At 36.2% G+C, this 16,838-nt stretch overlaps 2 protein-coding genes across 4 annotated transcripts; both read right to left on the reverse strand.

The window, feature by feature from the left end:
• Nucleotides 1-504: 504 nt before the first annotated feature.
• Nucleotides 505-6,817, reverse strand: LOC122075181 (probable inactive purple acid phosphatase 27). Its single transcript, XM_042640126.1, has 12 exons — nt 6,318-6,817; nt 5,994-6,085; nt 5,669-5,741; nt 5,444-5,566; nt 5,181-5,273; nt 4,325-4,454; nt 3,277-3,358; nt 3,058-3,190; nt 2,056-2,261; nt 1,824-1,949; nt 1,260-1,569; nt 505-1,090 (listed from the first exon to the last, which is right to left on the reverse strand). Exons 1-12 carry the CDS (start codon nt 6,507-6,509, stop codon nt 785-787), a joined length of 1,866 nt encoding a protein of 621 aa, XP_042496060.1. The 5' UTR covers nt 6,510-6,817; the 3' UTR covers nt 505-784.
• Nucleotides 6,818-11,115: 4,298 nt separating this feature from the next.
• LOC122077365 (protease HtpX homolog) lies at nt 11,116-16,080 on the reverse strand. Of its 3 annotated transcripts, XM_042643292.1 has the most exons (9): nt 15,714-16,068; nt 15,360-15,417; nt 15,064-15,131; nt 13,597-13,776; nt 13,255-13,351; nt 12,444-12,553; nt 12,203-12,336; nt 11,931-12,117; nt 11,116-11,482 (listed from the first exon to the last, which is right to left on the reverse strand). In XM_042643292.1, exons 1-8 carry the CDS (start codon nt 15,927-15,929, stop codon nt 11,982-11,984), a joined length of 999 nt encoding a protein of 332 aa, XP_042499226.1. In that variant the 5' UTR covers nt 15,930-16,068; the 3' UTR covers nt 11,116-11,482; nt 11,931-11,981. The 3 variants fall into 3 exon arrangements, with proteins under 3 accessions (XP_042499226.1, XP_042499227.1, XP_042499228.1); XM_042643294.1 differs by lacking the exon at nt 11,116-11,482 and having other exon boundaries at nt 11,975-12,117; nt 12,203-12,338; nt 15,714-16,080; XM_042643293.1 differs by lacking the exons at nt 15,064-15,131; nt 15,360-15,417 and having other exon boundaries at nt 15,714-16,071.
• Between the last annotated feature and the right edge of the window lie 758 nt (nt 16,081-16,838).

Raw genomic sequence — 16,838 nt, forward strand, 5'->3', positions numbered from 1 at the left:
TGTTACCCCTGAAATGATACAGATAACCGATCTTGATCAGTTAAGTATCGAACATCGATCTCAGGCAATATGGATACAATACCCGATACTTGAAACCAGGGTATGGAGTCTAGATCCAAACCTGTGCAGAATGGCCTTCCTACCAATAACGCCCTGCTACTGCTTTGCCAGGGTCTTAGATGACATGCCAAAGCCCAGCTTGGTTTGAGGAATCGGATCGATATTGACCTTGACAATCAAGATTCTTGGCCGATACCATTTCAAAAAAGGTAAAACAGTAAGAAAAGCATTATTAATTGAATTCAAGGGTATTTCTATCAAAACCGGGCCGATCCAGATTGAAATTGGATTGGTATCGGCTTTGGCCGATCCCAACCCGATTCTGTCTTCCCAATCCTGAACCCCAGAACTGGTAGAACAACATGGTTTTATTGATATTAAGGTAATATTTACTTGTTTCAATAAGGAAAAAAAAAAGGCAACAATAACTTAGCCAGTCAACAGTGGGGAAGAGGGATATGAACTCTTTTATTAGATATTGCATATATGGCTGCAATGTTACATGGCAAGTACAAGATATAGTTTATGGTACTAACTTGAAAGCTAATTCAAATTTCATATTCTTCAAAGTTTATACTGTCTGTTCACTTTGAACATTATTTAAGTGAAATCCAATTTGAACAATCAATGGACTTCTCCACACATTCTACACGAAAAAAAATAAAAAGACTTCTCCACATTGGCTAAATTACAATTTACTTGAAAGATTGTACAGAGAGCCAATTCAAGTGGCCAAGGTGGTTGGTTCACAACTATCATGAACACAGGCCAAGACATCCCTGTAATCTCTCGAGATGGTGAAAGAATCGTAGACATTTCCATCACTACTTTTTTTGTACTCAAAGAGTAATGAAGAATGGTTGAATGCAGTCATTTTGACAAATCCAAAGTCATAGTCTTGGTAGAGACTCCACTGGGTCTTCACTTGACTGAATGTTGATAGGTGGCTGCCTCCCCCACCAACGACCACATGAATGGTTCCATTCACAGTTCCAGAGTAATGAGATTTTTCATTGTTCACACATTGGTTCTGCACACAACAACAAAAGATAATGACTGAAGAGAGGGGAAGAGGTCTTAATATGATATGAAGGGGATACAACACAGAGTGAAGACAAAAGAAAATGGCCATGCTTCCTTGATAATCAATTTTGGGTTAAATAAACCGAGGGCATGTTATATCTTCAACCAATCCATACCTGGTAAATGGGGCATGACCTTTCATAGTTATGGACATGACCATAAAATGCAATATCAACCTTGTACTTCTGCCAAAGCTTCTGAAGGCTCTCCCTTCCCATGGGCTCTTCAAATGAGCCTTCCACTCCATACCAGTAGTTAGACGAGTAGCCAAGCACACGATGAGCAGCAAAAATTAGCCAAGGCTGCTTTTTCCTATCCACTGATGCAAGGCATTTTTCAATGAACTTGTACTGTTCAGAACCCTCCCTCCAATCATGTTCAGTGTCAGCTATACAGAAGTGAAACATACCATAGTCCACTGAATACCTAAGAAAGCAAATATCAATCATTAATCTAATATTTAAAAAATGCTTGTGAAAGATACCAAAATGCTGTATTCCATCGATAGAAGATAGATGGTATTCCTGATGATCTTGAATAGCTTTACAAATGCATTTGTAATATATTTAGATCATCTGTGTTTTGGTCAATAAGACATCTCATAGTCTTCAATTTGCAACAACCCAAATTTCTGCTCTTTTTTTAAGATTGAAACTGGTAGAAAAGAAACGTGCATTTACCAGAACTTTGCTCTATTTTCAGCAGGAACATAAAACATGGTCTCAGCCAACACACCACATTCCCCACCAGAATCTGGAGTGTTATAGAAAGAGCCTGAGCCAGGCCAGTCACGTTCATGATTGCCGCTGCAGCAGAATGAATTTAAAAATGTTAGTAGAAGCAATAAGATTAAAATTTATAACTCTAAATCACACCATCTAAGTGTGGAAAACATGATTTAGCATAGCAGACCTTCCAACCATGTATGGCACAGTTGATGCAATGGGTTCAACCTGTGATGTGAACTGATCCCACTGTGAGATGTATCCATTTGCATACGTAATATCTCCAATGTGGAAAACTATGTCAATATTGTTCAAGTCTTTGATGAGCTGGTCCGTGGTATTAAGAGAGCCTGGCTGATAGTTGCTATACTCGTTAGAACCATCACGCTCAGCCTGGAAAATGTAGGAGTCATGCATGTCAGTCTGTCTCTCAGGGAAATTGAGCTATAGTCACAGAAAATCAATGCATAATGGATAGATAATTGGCTAGTACACTTTTGAGTGGCAAAAAAGTAATTGCAAAAGGCGGATCCACTACAAGTGTAACTTACATGTCTTTCTACATATTTTAGGAGTCAGCATATTTGTTGAAGTTTTATAAATGTTTAAGATCCATGTGACAGAAGACATCAGACATATAAAGGATACTGGATGTGGTTCTGGCCAAAGGTGGGACCATGGAAGAGCTAGAGACGCCACAAGGTTGGACTCCTCTTGCAGATTATACTAAATTTTCCAGAAAATAAGGCCAGAAGTAGTAAGGTCAGATAAAGGACTGAGAGTATGAGACTCAAAATGCTCCCTTCTTCCCTGTTATCATTTTACTTTTTCTTTCGACAGACAAGCTTAGTGAACCCACAGATAGGATACTGATGGTAGCCCTTCTCACAAGAGGTGATTCTACCATTTTATTGGACCAGGAGTTGGATTAAACCACCAATAAAACCAATCAGATTTTTCAACCTATCCACTTCATTGATTTCTCCACGGGCTTTTAACATGTCAAGTGCCCAAAAGGATTTGATTTGTCCTAGGACATTTCTAGGTAGGATATACACCTAATCACCTAGAGACTAGATGTTCTTGATAGTATCAGTCTGTAAAATATTCTTATGTTGTATTAAATGCAAATTAAATTCTTCCTTCACAAAAGTAAAGTCTTATTTTTCTATGTTTCTCCAGGTACAACCTTTCCCATGTCACCAAATATGACCACACGCTGTAACGAATCCTGCCCAGGATAAGGAGATGACTTGAAAGAGTAAAGCTTGCTCCAAACATATGAACCGTTTAACAACCGATGACCAAGCTTGTAATTGTACCTGAATGAAGCAACATCAGCCTCTTAGGAACAAAAGTATAAATGATTTTCAATCCAACCAAAACTATGCATTTTTAAGACATATACACTGAGTTTGGCCATAAATCCTTCAAAAAACTTGTGTGTATGAAACCAGGATCACGCCATCCAACAGTTCGCGCAGGTGAACCTGCAAAAAAGTAAAGGGAACTTTGTCATGCCAGAGTCTCAGGGGTTCATAAATCCTAGTAAGGAATTCTGAAACATAGAGCAGTACAAGTAGTGAAAACACAAATAAAATATTGTGAAGACAGCTTTAATGTATTTTTTCTGACAGAGCACTCTCGAACTATATTATCACTTAAATCAGAAGATAGAGAACATGTGGTTTTTCAGACATGAGGTCAGGGTAAACTCAAAACTAGTTATACAATACAAACAGTCTCTGTCAACCCACAAGATCAGTCTTGCATAATCATGTCCTACAAAATATGCTAATGATGATGAGAAAAGTTCTCAGTTCCAGGGATTGCACATGGAAAAAACTTTCTATGCAAAGTGTTACAATCTATGGGAAGTACTCATGCAGTAAACGTAAACTGCAATTTTAGAGAAGGTCACGGAGGAGAAACAAAGGGTAAACTACTTATTTTAAGAACAATTGGCTCTATACACAGGTAGAGAAACAAAGGGTAACTACTTCCAATGTAAGAGACATATCTAAGTCTATATGGGCTCTCAGATGGCATTCTGCTCTCATTGCTAATTGGTGATCCTAAGATTCAGGAATAATCGAGCAGACTCCCAATCTAAAGATACGGTTGGAATTGCATTTTCCATTTGGCAGGATGGATTTTGTAAAGGAGCCCTGGGGGTCATTGGTTCTATTTCCTTCTAATATAAAATTTCATCATAAAAAGGAAATTAGTTTAAAAAATGCAAATAATCAAGCCAAACGTTTTTCACAAGTGTTTAAATTAGTTAAAGATGAAAGAATAGTAGGATTAAATTCGTATTCATGCTATATAAATTATCAAATTAAAATTCTGAACATATCTTTTAAGTTCATCAAGAAAGCTAATTGACAATGACCAATGCCACCGTGTGCCGGGGGGGGGGGAGCTTTGATGATGAAAATGAACAACAAAGAACATACCACACATGCTGTTTTGTTGAAATGTTAATGTTCCAGCTGGTGAGCGTACTTGAGGTTCTCCTTTCAGGCCCCACTCAACAAAAGGAACAGCCTCATTTATATTGTATCCACTTGTCCATGTTACTGTCATCTTTGAGGAAAAACAAAATGGAAATCGGAAGTATATGTGTTAAGAATATCCAGTAAATGTGAGAAGAAACAGAAAATACAATGCAAACACAACAACAACTGAAGTTTATTAATCAGGACCACCAGCAAAACCAAGTGGTGTCTGAGTGGCAAAGAAACTCGAAGGTTCATCAGAGAAGCCTCATTAAAAACTGATAAGTAGGCTTCTTGAGCCAATATAAGAAACAGTCTGAAGGCAGGATCATCCACTGAGAAAACTGTCCACATTATCCAAGTATTACAATAAAACAGGAATTCCCTTCCCATAAAAAGAAAAAAAAAAAAAATTTCTCAATAGTATGTATCTACAAAGAAATAATAAAGACTGTAGTTCAAGAGATTAAAAAAAAAAAAACATTAGCAGTTTACCCGAAAAATATATTTATCAAATTTGGTTGCAGATAACTAATAATGTTAAATCATAATACTTGCTTACCAAAAACAATATTAATGATAGCAAGAACATGCTCCTTGATTAAATTGGAAGTAGAGAAAGATTTATAATGGTCAATTTGATAAGGAAAAAAGAAGAGAGAAAAAATACACCACAGAGAGCCTGAGAAGAATTCATCATGGTCAATTTGACCCCCCCCCCCAAAAAAAAAGGCACCTACATACACTAAGTAGATCTACAAAGACAGATGAGAGAGATAAATGTTGGCTACACCATAAAATGAAATAGACTTACTTTGTCCCAAGATTTCCCTTGAGCAAGACGTGGATAAACAGGTGCCTTCGGATTTGAAAATGAAATGAAATTTGAAACAGCAATAAGTTTTGGCTGCAAGAGCGAAGTATCAATTAGTCCATGCTTGTAGAGCATCTGTATTCTTTAATCACTGTCACTTGAAGAAGAAATACAGTAGTTGTACACAAGCGTCATTCAGAGACTTCGATGTCTAGGTTTCAAGACTAAATATTAAGCAAGAAGAGAAGAAGTCAAGTGCATACATTGGACAATCCACCCGAAAATAATGCAAAGGAAAAGTCTGCTCGCTGATTGATCAATTGAAAACTCAAAGAAGATTTTCCTGTCTTCACATAATTTTTGTTGGAGAAATTTGCGAACATGTACTGAAAATGGACACAACCATGAAATTATTACTTCGATACAAGATCACAGAGATGTTTCATTACTTCTGATTTCAACATTTCAAGTGACATTATAGTGAATACCTTTATTGGGGCAGAGCATATATATGGAGTCTGTTCTTTCTGGTCGCTGGTTCCTGGTGAACAGGTCGATGAACTGCAAGAGTGTAATGGCTCCTATTATCATTGCAACAATGAAAGAAAATCAAAAAATGATACCTCCTATGAGTCCTAGCAATGAAGAAGATGTCTATAATTTTAGTCTTAAGAATATAGTAGTAGATCAAATTTACACTTCAGAGTTGTTTATTCCATAAATCCAAGCACTAACTTGTACATTCACAAATCATATTTTGACTAGAATAAGGTTAGCGAAGAAAGTAAAAAATGGTCAGATATAGGGCATTACTTGAAGTTTGCAGGAGAAAAAACTCCAACCCAATCGTCCCCAGATGGTGCAGGGCTTCCAATTTCCACAGTCACCCACTGAGTGTCTTCCCCCTGCGGATTGAAAACCATTTAAACCATTACGTAGGTACCTCTTTAAGCAAGTATTAAGAACATCAATCTGTGAATCTATCACAATTCAGAACTACATCTACGGATTACGACCACTACATCACTGAAAATTAGTAAGAAGAAGTGCATAAGAAGGAAAGGAACTCTGAAACAGTAGAATGAGATTGATTCCAAGATTTTCTGTCGGATAATTCAAAGTAAGTAGCCTAAGTACCTTCAAGCCAAGAACGACGGGATTTGCCTTAACAGAAGCGGAACCGTGAAGGTGTAAGGTGGTCTTGAGGATATCGATTTTGGAAAGTGGCTGCACTCCCGCTTCTCCTCCATTACGATGAGCTGCAACAGCACCGAAGCTCACAATATGGATGATGAAGAGTATTAGTATAGGCCTCAATAACGACACCATCTTGAGAACAGAGGATCTCCCAATACAAGGAATTGCAAGTAAACCCTAAACCCTAACAGGAAAGCTCGGATGGATCATACACTGAAAGCTATCAAAGAGAGACTGTGTTTAACAATCATTCTCCTTTTCTCTCTGTGTTTTATAATTAGAAAGAAACACAAGAAAAAATCTATCTATCTCTCTAATCTGACTGAATCTAATCTAATCTAATCTAGTCTAGGAGAATATTAGAAAAGAAACATCGTGAGAGGAGAAGAGAAGTTGATGGAGAAGGATGAGTCCCAGTGTTCCTGTCAAACTCGAAGTTTACCTTGTAGAAATATAAATAGGCTTTTTTTTTGTTTTTTTTGTTTTTTTATTTATTTATATTCTTTTGAAACTCTTGAGTTTTCAGAACAAATGGTTCAACTCAGTGTAACTTGTGACATCTAAAATACGGCAAGAGACCATGTGGAGTGGTAAGGTTTAAGTAAGGTCGTGTCAATATTCTTCTAAAATAATGGGTTTCAAAACGATGGTCGGGTTTCAAAACCATTTTTAAACCTAGAGTTTTTTATGACGTCTAAAGATATAGTAAGTAATTGGGAGATTGGTGAAGTGTTTCTATGAAGAATACAGTGACTAACAAGAAGTTTTAAGAGTTTGATGAAGATATATAAAATTTAATCTTACATCACTTAGGAAAATATTACTAAATTAATTGAAAACCTTTAATTCTTTAACATGACATGACGTACTTTAAAACCTTGAGACCATGATATTATTTCAAAGTTAATAATATCAAGGCCTAACATTCTTAAGGTTGATTCTAAGCCGTTTTCAATCATTGCAAGGACTGAAGTCACCTATTCCTGTTCTGGATCGAATTATAATTGCCCGAATCTAAATCTGCTATATTCAGTATAGTTTCCGTACAGGATTGGTTCTATCTGAATTCGATGGATGGGGATTAGGGTTAGGATTGGGATTGGGATTGGGATTGGGATTGAGATTGGTATCGGATCGGGATCGGAATCGGAATAAGACGTACAGTAATTACCTTTTCTGTCGGTGGTATTTATTTATTTATTTATTTTTGGTAAAACTGTCGATGCCGGTGCCAGTTGACTTGACAGTTAAAAAATGGATCATTCGCCATTCGATGTACAGTACACAAGTGCCGGTCTTATTCCCAATGCATATTCCTACATATGAAGTTTTGGATGAACAACTCTCCGCAGAATTTAATCAATTTTTTTATAAAATATCGAAACCCAATAACATTTTCCAGATCATTGTTAAACATGGCATAGTTGAATTCATAGTTTTAGTATACATATCATATCGGATAGCGGTAAAAGTTTGACCCTGACAATTCAAACCCGCTCTGAGCTTGAATATGGCTTAGGCCAAGTTTTTTGACCCTGAGGGTGGGTCAGGGTTGAACAACTCTAACCCTAGGTCAAAGCTGGGTTAGGTTAAGGTTGAGGCTTCAACCTGGCTCGAAATTTAACCTTACATTTTTATATTGGAAATTGGTATTTTATTTTTCTATAATTTTTTAATATATGAGATATGAATGGCAAAACCATATCAATCAAGGTTAATTCAACCATTGTAAAAGCCAAGGTTAACCCAACTCAACCCAACCCAGCTTAACCCGACCCAACCCGGCCCTGATAGGGTCAATTAGGGCTAGGTTAGGTTGTTATGAACCCGGCAAGGTTTGGTTGGGCCTAGGTTAAATTTTGAGAACCTATGGTTGGGTTAAGGTTTTAAGAAACTCGGCCCAACCTTACCCTATTTCACCCCTAAGATTGGGTAGCAATTATCTTGAAAATTGATATAGTATCAGTATAGATCGGTATTGAATCATTTGTATCGATCGAATAGAAATACCTCTGATTTTTTAAAAAAAAACATGTTTTTCAAACATTTTTACCCTTAATCTATACCTTTCAACATATATGGAATTGACTATGACTAAGTATCAAGATTGAGAATATGTCGATATAATATTAATACTTAAAACCATGCTTGAATTAGAGTAAAAATTTTCTCATAACCAAATAATAATGTATTTTATGAAATATTTTTTTGGTAAAATCCAAAGAACGTTTTCCAGTTTCCACAAAAGTCATAATTTATGTAAGTTGATTGCAATTGGATATAATTGGATATTTATAGGAATATTCGTCATCCAGGTTGTAACTCGATGCCATGTTTCCTATAAATGTATCTAATAAATAAAAGAATTGACACGGATCGCCGTTTGGTAGCAATTTTTCCCTTTTTTCTTTCTTTTGGAATGACAGTAGGGCTAATCGTACCGAGTTAGCAATTCTTAAATCTGGCTACCATGTGGCAATGACTGCCCCCTTTGGGTCACTCCGATCACGCAAGCTGATGTTACTGGATCTGTACTAATTCAATTTTACAGCTTACAAGCTGTACAAATGGAAATGTCTCAATGCACATCTAACAGTCAAGAAGTTTAGGTGAATTAAAGATTGTGTGAATAAACATATGGTTCTAGATTCGTTTTTTTATCCCCAAGGATTAATCAAGATGTCGATGTCGAGGACTAAAGAGTCAAGCGACTGGTCTTAGACCATTCGTCAATGGCACCTAGTGTACACTCATGCCACTTTTAATCCCATATTCATATTTATCTTACCTTATTTTACCTTACCAAAAAATAATTAAATAAATAAAAATAGCAATTAACTTTATGTAATTAAATAATTTTTCATGGTAGTTAGGCCATGCATCATCTTTTAATTATTATTATTTATTCATGAAAATAAAAACAAACAAACAAACAAACAAAACCTTAACATTCATATTGGAAAAAGAATGCCAACTAATATATTCTCTTCATGTTAGAGACTTTAGACATATAGCTGTTGTACACTTGTGACTTGTCTACACATGTCTATAAAGCTTTGGTTATGTTCATGCATGCTTGCCTTTAGAGATATTTTTATATGTCTACACACGTTTAATTGAATTAGTTAATCTACCAAATTTGACTATGATGAATTCATAAAAAAATTTAATACCAGAACATATCATCTTTTCACCAAAAACTGCTCATGATGAGCACAAGGGAAACAAAAGATAGGAAAGTAAAATTAAATTAATACAAAGAAACAAATCTTTGTGATCCAAATTCAAATGGTAGTACAATTAGTGAAACATATTTCAAGGGAAAGTTAGCATCCCCCCATTCTCTTGCACACCTCCCCTACTGTCACTAATCCCCCATGTGAAAAGGAAGTGTGCCCATTTTTCAAATATGGGTAGCTAATTTTAGGGAAGGGATTTCTATGCACGTGTTTATTGGTGTCTTCCATGCTAAACTAATGGGTGCATGGGAGATAATGCCTCTTAATTTAGAGTGTTTAGTATAATTGCCAAATGGACTGAGTTTCTTTGCACTAATGGGGAAAAGGAATCTCCACATCCATTCTTGTTATGAACAAAAATTCCAATCACATGAGTGGCATCACCGGAAGAGATTCTTCTTATGCTCTATTGAAGGAAAACTTAGTCCTCAACAAATAGGTTAAGAGTTTCACATAGATTATATTGAGTTGTCGGGGCAGGATAACCTAGCAATAGGTCTCTCTCTCTTCTCTCCACATATGAAATGATCTCACTACTCTCTAATGTACCATACCATTTTGTCAATCCTCATTGGTGCATTCTCCTACTCCACTTTCAAAGAAAATCTACTACCTTATAAACTTAACATTTTTTTTTTCTCCCAATCCTAAGAACGTTATTGTCATTTTACAAAGGTCAAGTTTATCCAAATTGATCGATAGTCGGATATTATGGGAATATTCTTTTGATAAGACCATTGACTGTTTTTTTCAGCTAAATTAATGATGATTGAGAGAGTTTCAAAAACTTGCTATTTTACAGTTTCGTGCCCATATTTCTTACAAATCTTCTCATACCGAGTTAGCAATTTCTAAACCTGGCTTTGTACAAGGAGTCCGGAACTCCGGATCTAGTCCAGCATGGGGTGTTATTGGCCAATGCTAGTCACTTCAAGATATCTGTATTGGCTGATATATATCGATATTTTTGGTAATCGATATTAATATAAAATTGATGTCGTAGTAGTGGTTTTGGTACAGAGAGGATAAAATGGTTAAAAAAACCAAGGTATTACTATTTTAAGGGGCAAAATGATCCGATCCAACCCCATATGATGGATCCGTGTCAAAATTGGTATGGGTATCAATATTGAAAGAGATTGCTACAAGTACTGATACCGAAACCTAAGACTTGATGTTAGTAGCATTACAATTAATTTAATATTAGAAAGAAGAATGTTACCTCTTAGTGTACCCTACACACACCCACATGAGGAAATAAAATCAAACTACAAAAAAACACCCATGCCGTGGCTCCACTTTCCAATGGTTTCCATCACCCTTTCAAATAATTTTCCCCCCCTCCCAGATTGACTTTTTAAATTTTTGTTAGTTTAATCCTGCTAATAGTTTACCTATAAGCAGAAAGAGAAGTGAAGGGCATGTTCACTAATTAAGTCCATGTTTCGCTAAGTTTCTTGAACTTCCGCCTCTTGAATTTTAGATGCCAGCCACCCAAATTGTCATGAGATAAACTTTTTTAATATGATATATTGTCAAATTACAAGGGCCCATTTCAACAGATCCCTGAGATAGCACCATATCCACATCTCGTTTTTTACCTTGACGCCTTTAAATGGATGACAAAATGACACCAGCAAACTCAATTTTTACAATTTCCATGCTTTTGCAAACACACAGGTCATGATTTTACAACCCATACAAAGGAGAAGAGTACTATAACACATATTTAGGGCCTATCCAAGTTTCCAGCTTTGATGAGACATCTCCCATGGTTGTTCAGATCGGCCTTTAATAAGACCTTCCCAAATCCCAACCAATAAAAATGAATTGTATCAAGGCCTGGTTTCCGTATTGTATTCAGTCCTGAAATGAAGAAAAACATGGTTTATGGTCAAATTTCAAATTGGTAAGGAAACTGAATGATAAAGAAGCCATGAGATAATTTGAAAAAAGATGCAAAGGGCAGGGCAAAGGGTCTGTCAACACATGCTGCGGATGCAGAGAGGGACAAGATCAAATTTTGATAGTTCACCAATAGGAGATCTACTAAGCACAAATTGGCGGATACGAAGATCCTGAGCACTAACATAACACCTTATGGAGTTCATGGAATTCATTTCATCCCAGTTCAATCATGTTAACAGTCGCCTTCTTTCTCTTAGAAGGAAAGAAATAATTGGCAGGCCTCCAAAGAGGACCTTATAATTTCCTACAGCAAAACAGTGACACAAAATATGGCTTCTGGAAGTAAGAGAGAGAAAAATTCTTTAATCAATTTCTATAGACTAGAAAAATTGCAGCTTCATGATACCTGTACTGATTCATGCTGACTATGGATTTTAGCATCTATATTTGTGCAACTTCACATGTTTTGTGCAGTCTTGATTGGTGTAGAGCGTCTTAGAAGAGATATGTATTCCTGACTTCTTGACCATTCATCAATCTCACGAGCTCGTAAAACAGGCAAAGGATGAGATAGCTGCCTAGTCTGGGCATTTCTGAAAAGAGTTTTGAGTTTATTAGTTTCAGACCTGAGAAATCCAATTTATCAACCATTTTGACTATCGAACTCCATTTACGCACCTTACATACCACCCTATTGGGCTTGCAGAAGCCTTTTCATATGATCGAGCTTGCTCCAAGAATGCATCCACATTGAGTTGATCAGAGAGTGATGGACAGCCCCCAGCTAATTTCATCAGGACAGAAATAACCACCTCTTGGTAGGACCATGACATGAAACCAACAGGTTACTAAACTAGTGAAGACAGGAATATATCAAAGACAGCATAACTTGCATGTTTCAGATTACATATATGTATACCTTGGGATCCTGAGCAACAAGAAGGGCTGCACGGTCACATGTTAGTTCTGCAGCTCGAAGCCAGCGAAAGAGCTGCTCTTCCAAACGCTGAGCAATTAAGCCACCAAGACCTGAGAGTAGCATGGTTATTTAATAAGTTCAAGAACTAACACTAAACAGAAACAGAAGTTGGAAATATTTTCAGGGAAGTACCTTCTCCAATTATTATTGGAAAATGTCTAGGGGAACCCAGGATAAGCCATGTAGAGTCCAAGTTGGATTGGGCCTCATAGAATAAATAGTTCTTTAGAAGAAGGTAATGAATTACGGGATAGCATGCAGTGTAATGCAATTGGGGTTTCTGCTGAATAGATGACCCCAGGGTCTTCCTAGCATTGCTTATTATCATATATGATTAGTAACATCTGAAGTGGAATATCAAGATACCAGAACACATGCATGTTCAGATCATTATGGTCACTCTCCCTTATGAGAACATCAACTAAAAAAACAAAGAATCTAAACAAGTGACAATAATCTATAATATCCGAAAAACATTTACAGGGTTGAACCTCTTTGCTTAATTGGGATGTCTATTTTAGAAATGGTTATTAAATCAGATCCAGTCGACTTCTAACCAAGTAGATGTTATGGGTCTGACCAACCAAATGGTGGTCAATACCCCCACAATCCGCATGCGTTCTTTGAGATATGAACAACGATTACCATCGATAGTATTAAAGCCAAATAACCTTCCCTACTTCTCTTTTGAATTGAATACAATACCAAACAAATTTTGGTACCTCAATCTTCAATTGAATACAATGCCTACCAGGAACGGTATATGCTCCAAGTGTAAGAATGTTTGCAAATGTGAGCCATACACCATGATCGCATTTCAAATGTCCCAATTCATGGGCCAAAACAGCCTACATAGGAGTTTGACAAACCAAAAATTCAGTAATAAATTTTTTACCACTCTTTGCTTCTAATTTTTCAGTTTAAACCACTACAGTTATTCAGAAAGAAATTCACATATGTAGATTACTTAATCATGTAATATTTTAAAATATTGAACTTCTTTTAGAATGCTAGAAAGGATTGTTGAAAAATAACATGATTAAAAAAAAAAATAATAAATAAAAAGAAGAAGAAGAATAGAGAAGATGGGGACCTGTAACTCTCTTTTAGTCAGAAGCTCCACAAGACTTGTATGCACAACAACAAATGGCTTTCTACCACTGACAGCTAAAGTGTATGCATTTGGTACAGGATTTTGGCGAACATATAGATTAGGAGCCTCAACATTCAGTACTTCCGCAGCTTCAACCATTAATTGATGAAGGTCAGGGAGCTAAAATAAAAATTGTTTCGGATCAGTAAAATACATAAGAAATAGAATGACCTAAGAAAGATGAGAAGTAAAAGATATCACATTAAATGCATTCTGCTGTTATATATTTTGTTGGGCACGATAGTGAAACTTATGTTCATGCATTCCCAAGAAATCCTTTTGGTAAGAAATTTTTTTTTTTTTTTTTTTTTTGGTGGGGAGGGGGAGGGGTGTGTTTAAAGGTAGAACCTTAGTCTGAAACTTTGATGTTGAGGAGAAACTGAATACAACTTGTGCTTGCAAAATCCCTAGAATTGTGCTGATAATTGCTTTCATTTGATTTAGCTCTTGCGACCAAAGGGTTTGAGGTGTTTTTAGATAATCTTTTCGTCCCAAATGGTTTTCCTTGATTGATTGCTGATGCAAAGGTCTTTAGAGAAGGGTTATGAACATTCATTTATTATTAAAATATTAATTAATTTATTTTTTTGCTTCTTTTTGGGTGCTTTGTCATTTGGGGTTAATGAATGCCAGTAAATCTGACTATAGTTATATACAAATGAAATAATGTTATTGCAGGGGGGAAAAAAGTTCAATGGTTAAAAGTAATCAACATTCCAAGGTATAAGCACTTTCATGTCAAATCAAATGGAAAAATGAAACATTATTATTTATAACCAATACACTTTCCTTTTCTTTCGCGCCTGAATCAGATTACACCTAATCACACTTCAGGGACATGATGAATTTATGAAATAGAGCTAAGACATCAGTTCCAACACGTTCATTGCCTCTACATCAGATAGAAAAATGATACATTAATATTTACGAGCGCAACACTTTCCAACTTTTCAGCAACAACATCAGATTGCCCCAGAACACAGCTCCATGGACAAAGATGAATTGACAATTAGAGTTAAGATATTAGTTCTGAAACCCTAACTGCAGAAGTGGAGGACTAAACTGAATTTTTGAGGAGTCTTATCATTCAGAAAATTGTTGTTTGAGTGCATCAGAAACTCCTAGATGGTAGAAAAATTTCTGAAAAGAAATCCCTTTGCTAAGTTCATGATCATTGAGAGTATTCATTGCCAATAAGCTACTAGAGTTCTAAGTGTGTCCAATATGGCAGTTTTCAAAAAAATTGAATGGCCATCTCACAAAAATTTCTAAATCGAGATGGCTCTCTCAAACACAATATTTTCTCTTGTGGTACTTTGACAATACAAAGAGCTAGTTAAAACAACCTAATTATTTCAGACATTTGTGTTCCTTTTACATATTTATCTGCTGAAAAAGTGAAACAACCTGATTTTTAGCAACAAGAACAGATGTTCCTATATTCTCGAGAAGCATAACTTGCTCTGCAACAGTTCCTGCAATGACATGTAAATATGAACTGCTTCAGTGGTTTTAACCGAAAATTTAAGTTATATTCCTGAACACACAAAGTATTATGTTTGCCTCAGCTCCTTGTTCTTCAGAATAAAGTGGAATTTGTTTTCAACTTCCATGAAATAAGCAACAACATGGAAACTAAAAGAGTAGCATATTCAGAATTCAGATACGCTAGTAGCGAATTAAAACATCTTAATCTTTATTACCTAACAGAGCTTTGACAAGCTCATCTAGACCAGGAATCGACCTCAAAAGCATCGTATTCTGGAAGGGGAAAAGATTGAATCAGAAGTAGTTATTTTATACTCGAAGCCAACAAGAACCGATATGATGGTTAATAACAAATAGACGTAAAATCATAATAACTCTAGCAGAAATTATAAGGAAAAAAAAAATCAAAGATACATCCATGGAAGAAACAAAGATACATAACGAAGCATCAATAATTGTTAACTAACCAAACGATCCATAAAAAGAATCCGAAACGACGAAGCTGAAATTAGAAAGTAAGGAAAACCATCAATTCTGAAGAATAAGAAAGGATGAAGAGACTAGATCACCTGCTTATCAAGAGGATGGCGAAAATCATCAGCATCGAGATTGCGAAAGACAACAGGACCAGCCCTACAAACAGAAAACCTAATTGGATATTTTTTTGTCTTTGTGGACCTGAATTGAAGAGAGTGAGAAACGAATAGAGATCGATCGGTTGAGGTAAGGAATAGTGAAGATGGTTTTTGAGTTAAGAAAAAGGAAGAGAGAGAAACGGAAGCCATTGAAGCTGAGATTGAGAGGAAGAGGAAGAGGAAGAGGAAGAGGAAGAGAAAGAGAGAGGGTCATGTAGAGAGAGTGAAGGAGTCTCCGCTTTTTGTTTAACTAAAATTGGTGAATTCACGTAGTTGTTTGGCGTCCACAGCCAGACGAATGGTAAAGCATTGCTGCCATTTCGTTTTCGTTTTGACTTTTTAGATCCTCCACACACCCGAAGATACTAAAACAGGAATTTTGTATGGCCCACCTGAGGAGATCTTTATGGAACAGATTGCAGGGTTTCAAAAAACTGAATCGGGAATGAAATCGGTTTCTGCCGATTCCGATCCGGACCGGATCGAATTCGGCTGAAATTGATTCACAGACTTGAAGACCCAACGATTCTAGGGTTTTAACCAATGAATCGGTCATATCGTATCAAATTGATTCGATTAAAATTGATATCAGTCACAGCCAATTCCAATCTAATTCACGATTCTTAAAACCATGACCTCACGTCATGCTTTCCTCATGAGAAGCATCAACCTCTCGTGTCTTCCACTGTTTCATAATTTGGAATCAGATCCGTCATCAATTCAGTTCGGAATTGGTCACGATTGATCTAATTCCAGTCATGATCGACTCTAAAATTTTTGGAATTAGATCGCTTGATTTTCAGATCTGAGGAATTAAGTTTAGAGAATTGGAGTTTGAAACTAAATCGGAATAGGCAGGGTCCAATCAAACCCTCACATATCAGCTTATGGGGGTTGATCTCAAATTGGTTTCTTATGAGAATTGATGTCGATTGATATAGTCTTGAGTCTTCTTCACCTTGTAATTTGATTTATGAGGTTGAGTTCTTTCAGAACTGTAATAATAATATAAGAGCTGAATTTTTCTTTATTGTCTTATTTTTTTATTTTATGTTCCAA

This window comes from Macadamia integrifolia, chromosome 4 (genome assembly GCF_013358625.1).
Source record: "Macadamia integrifolia cultivar HAES 741 chromosome 4, SCU_Mint_v3, whole genome shotgun sequence".
Taxonomy (NCBI): Eukaryota; Viridiplantae; Streptophyta; class Magnoliopsida; order Proteales; family Proteaceae; genus Macadamia; species Macadamia integrifolia.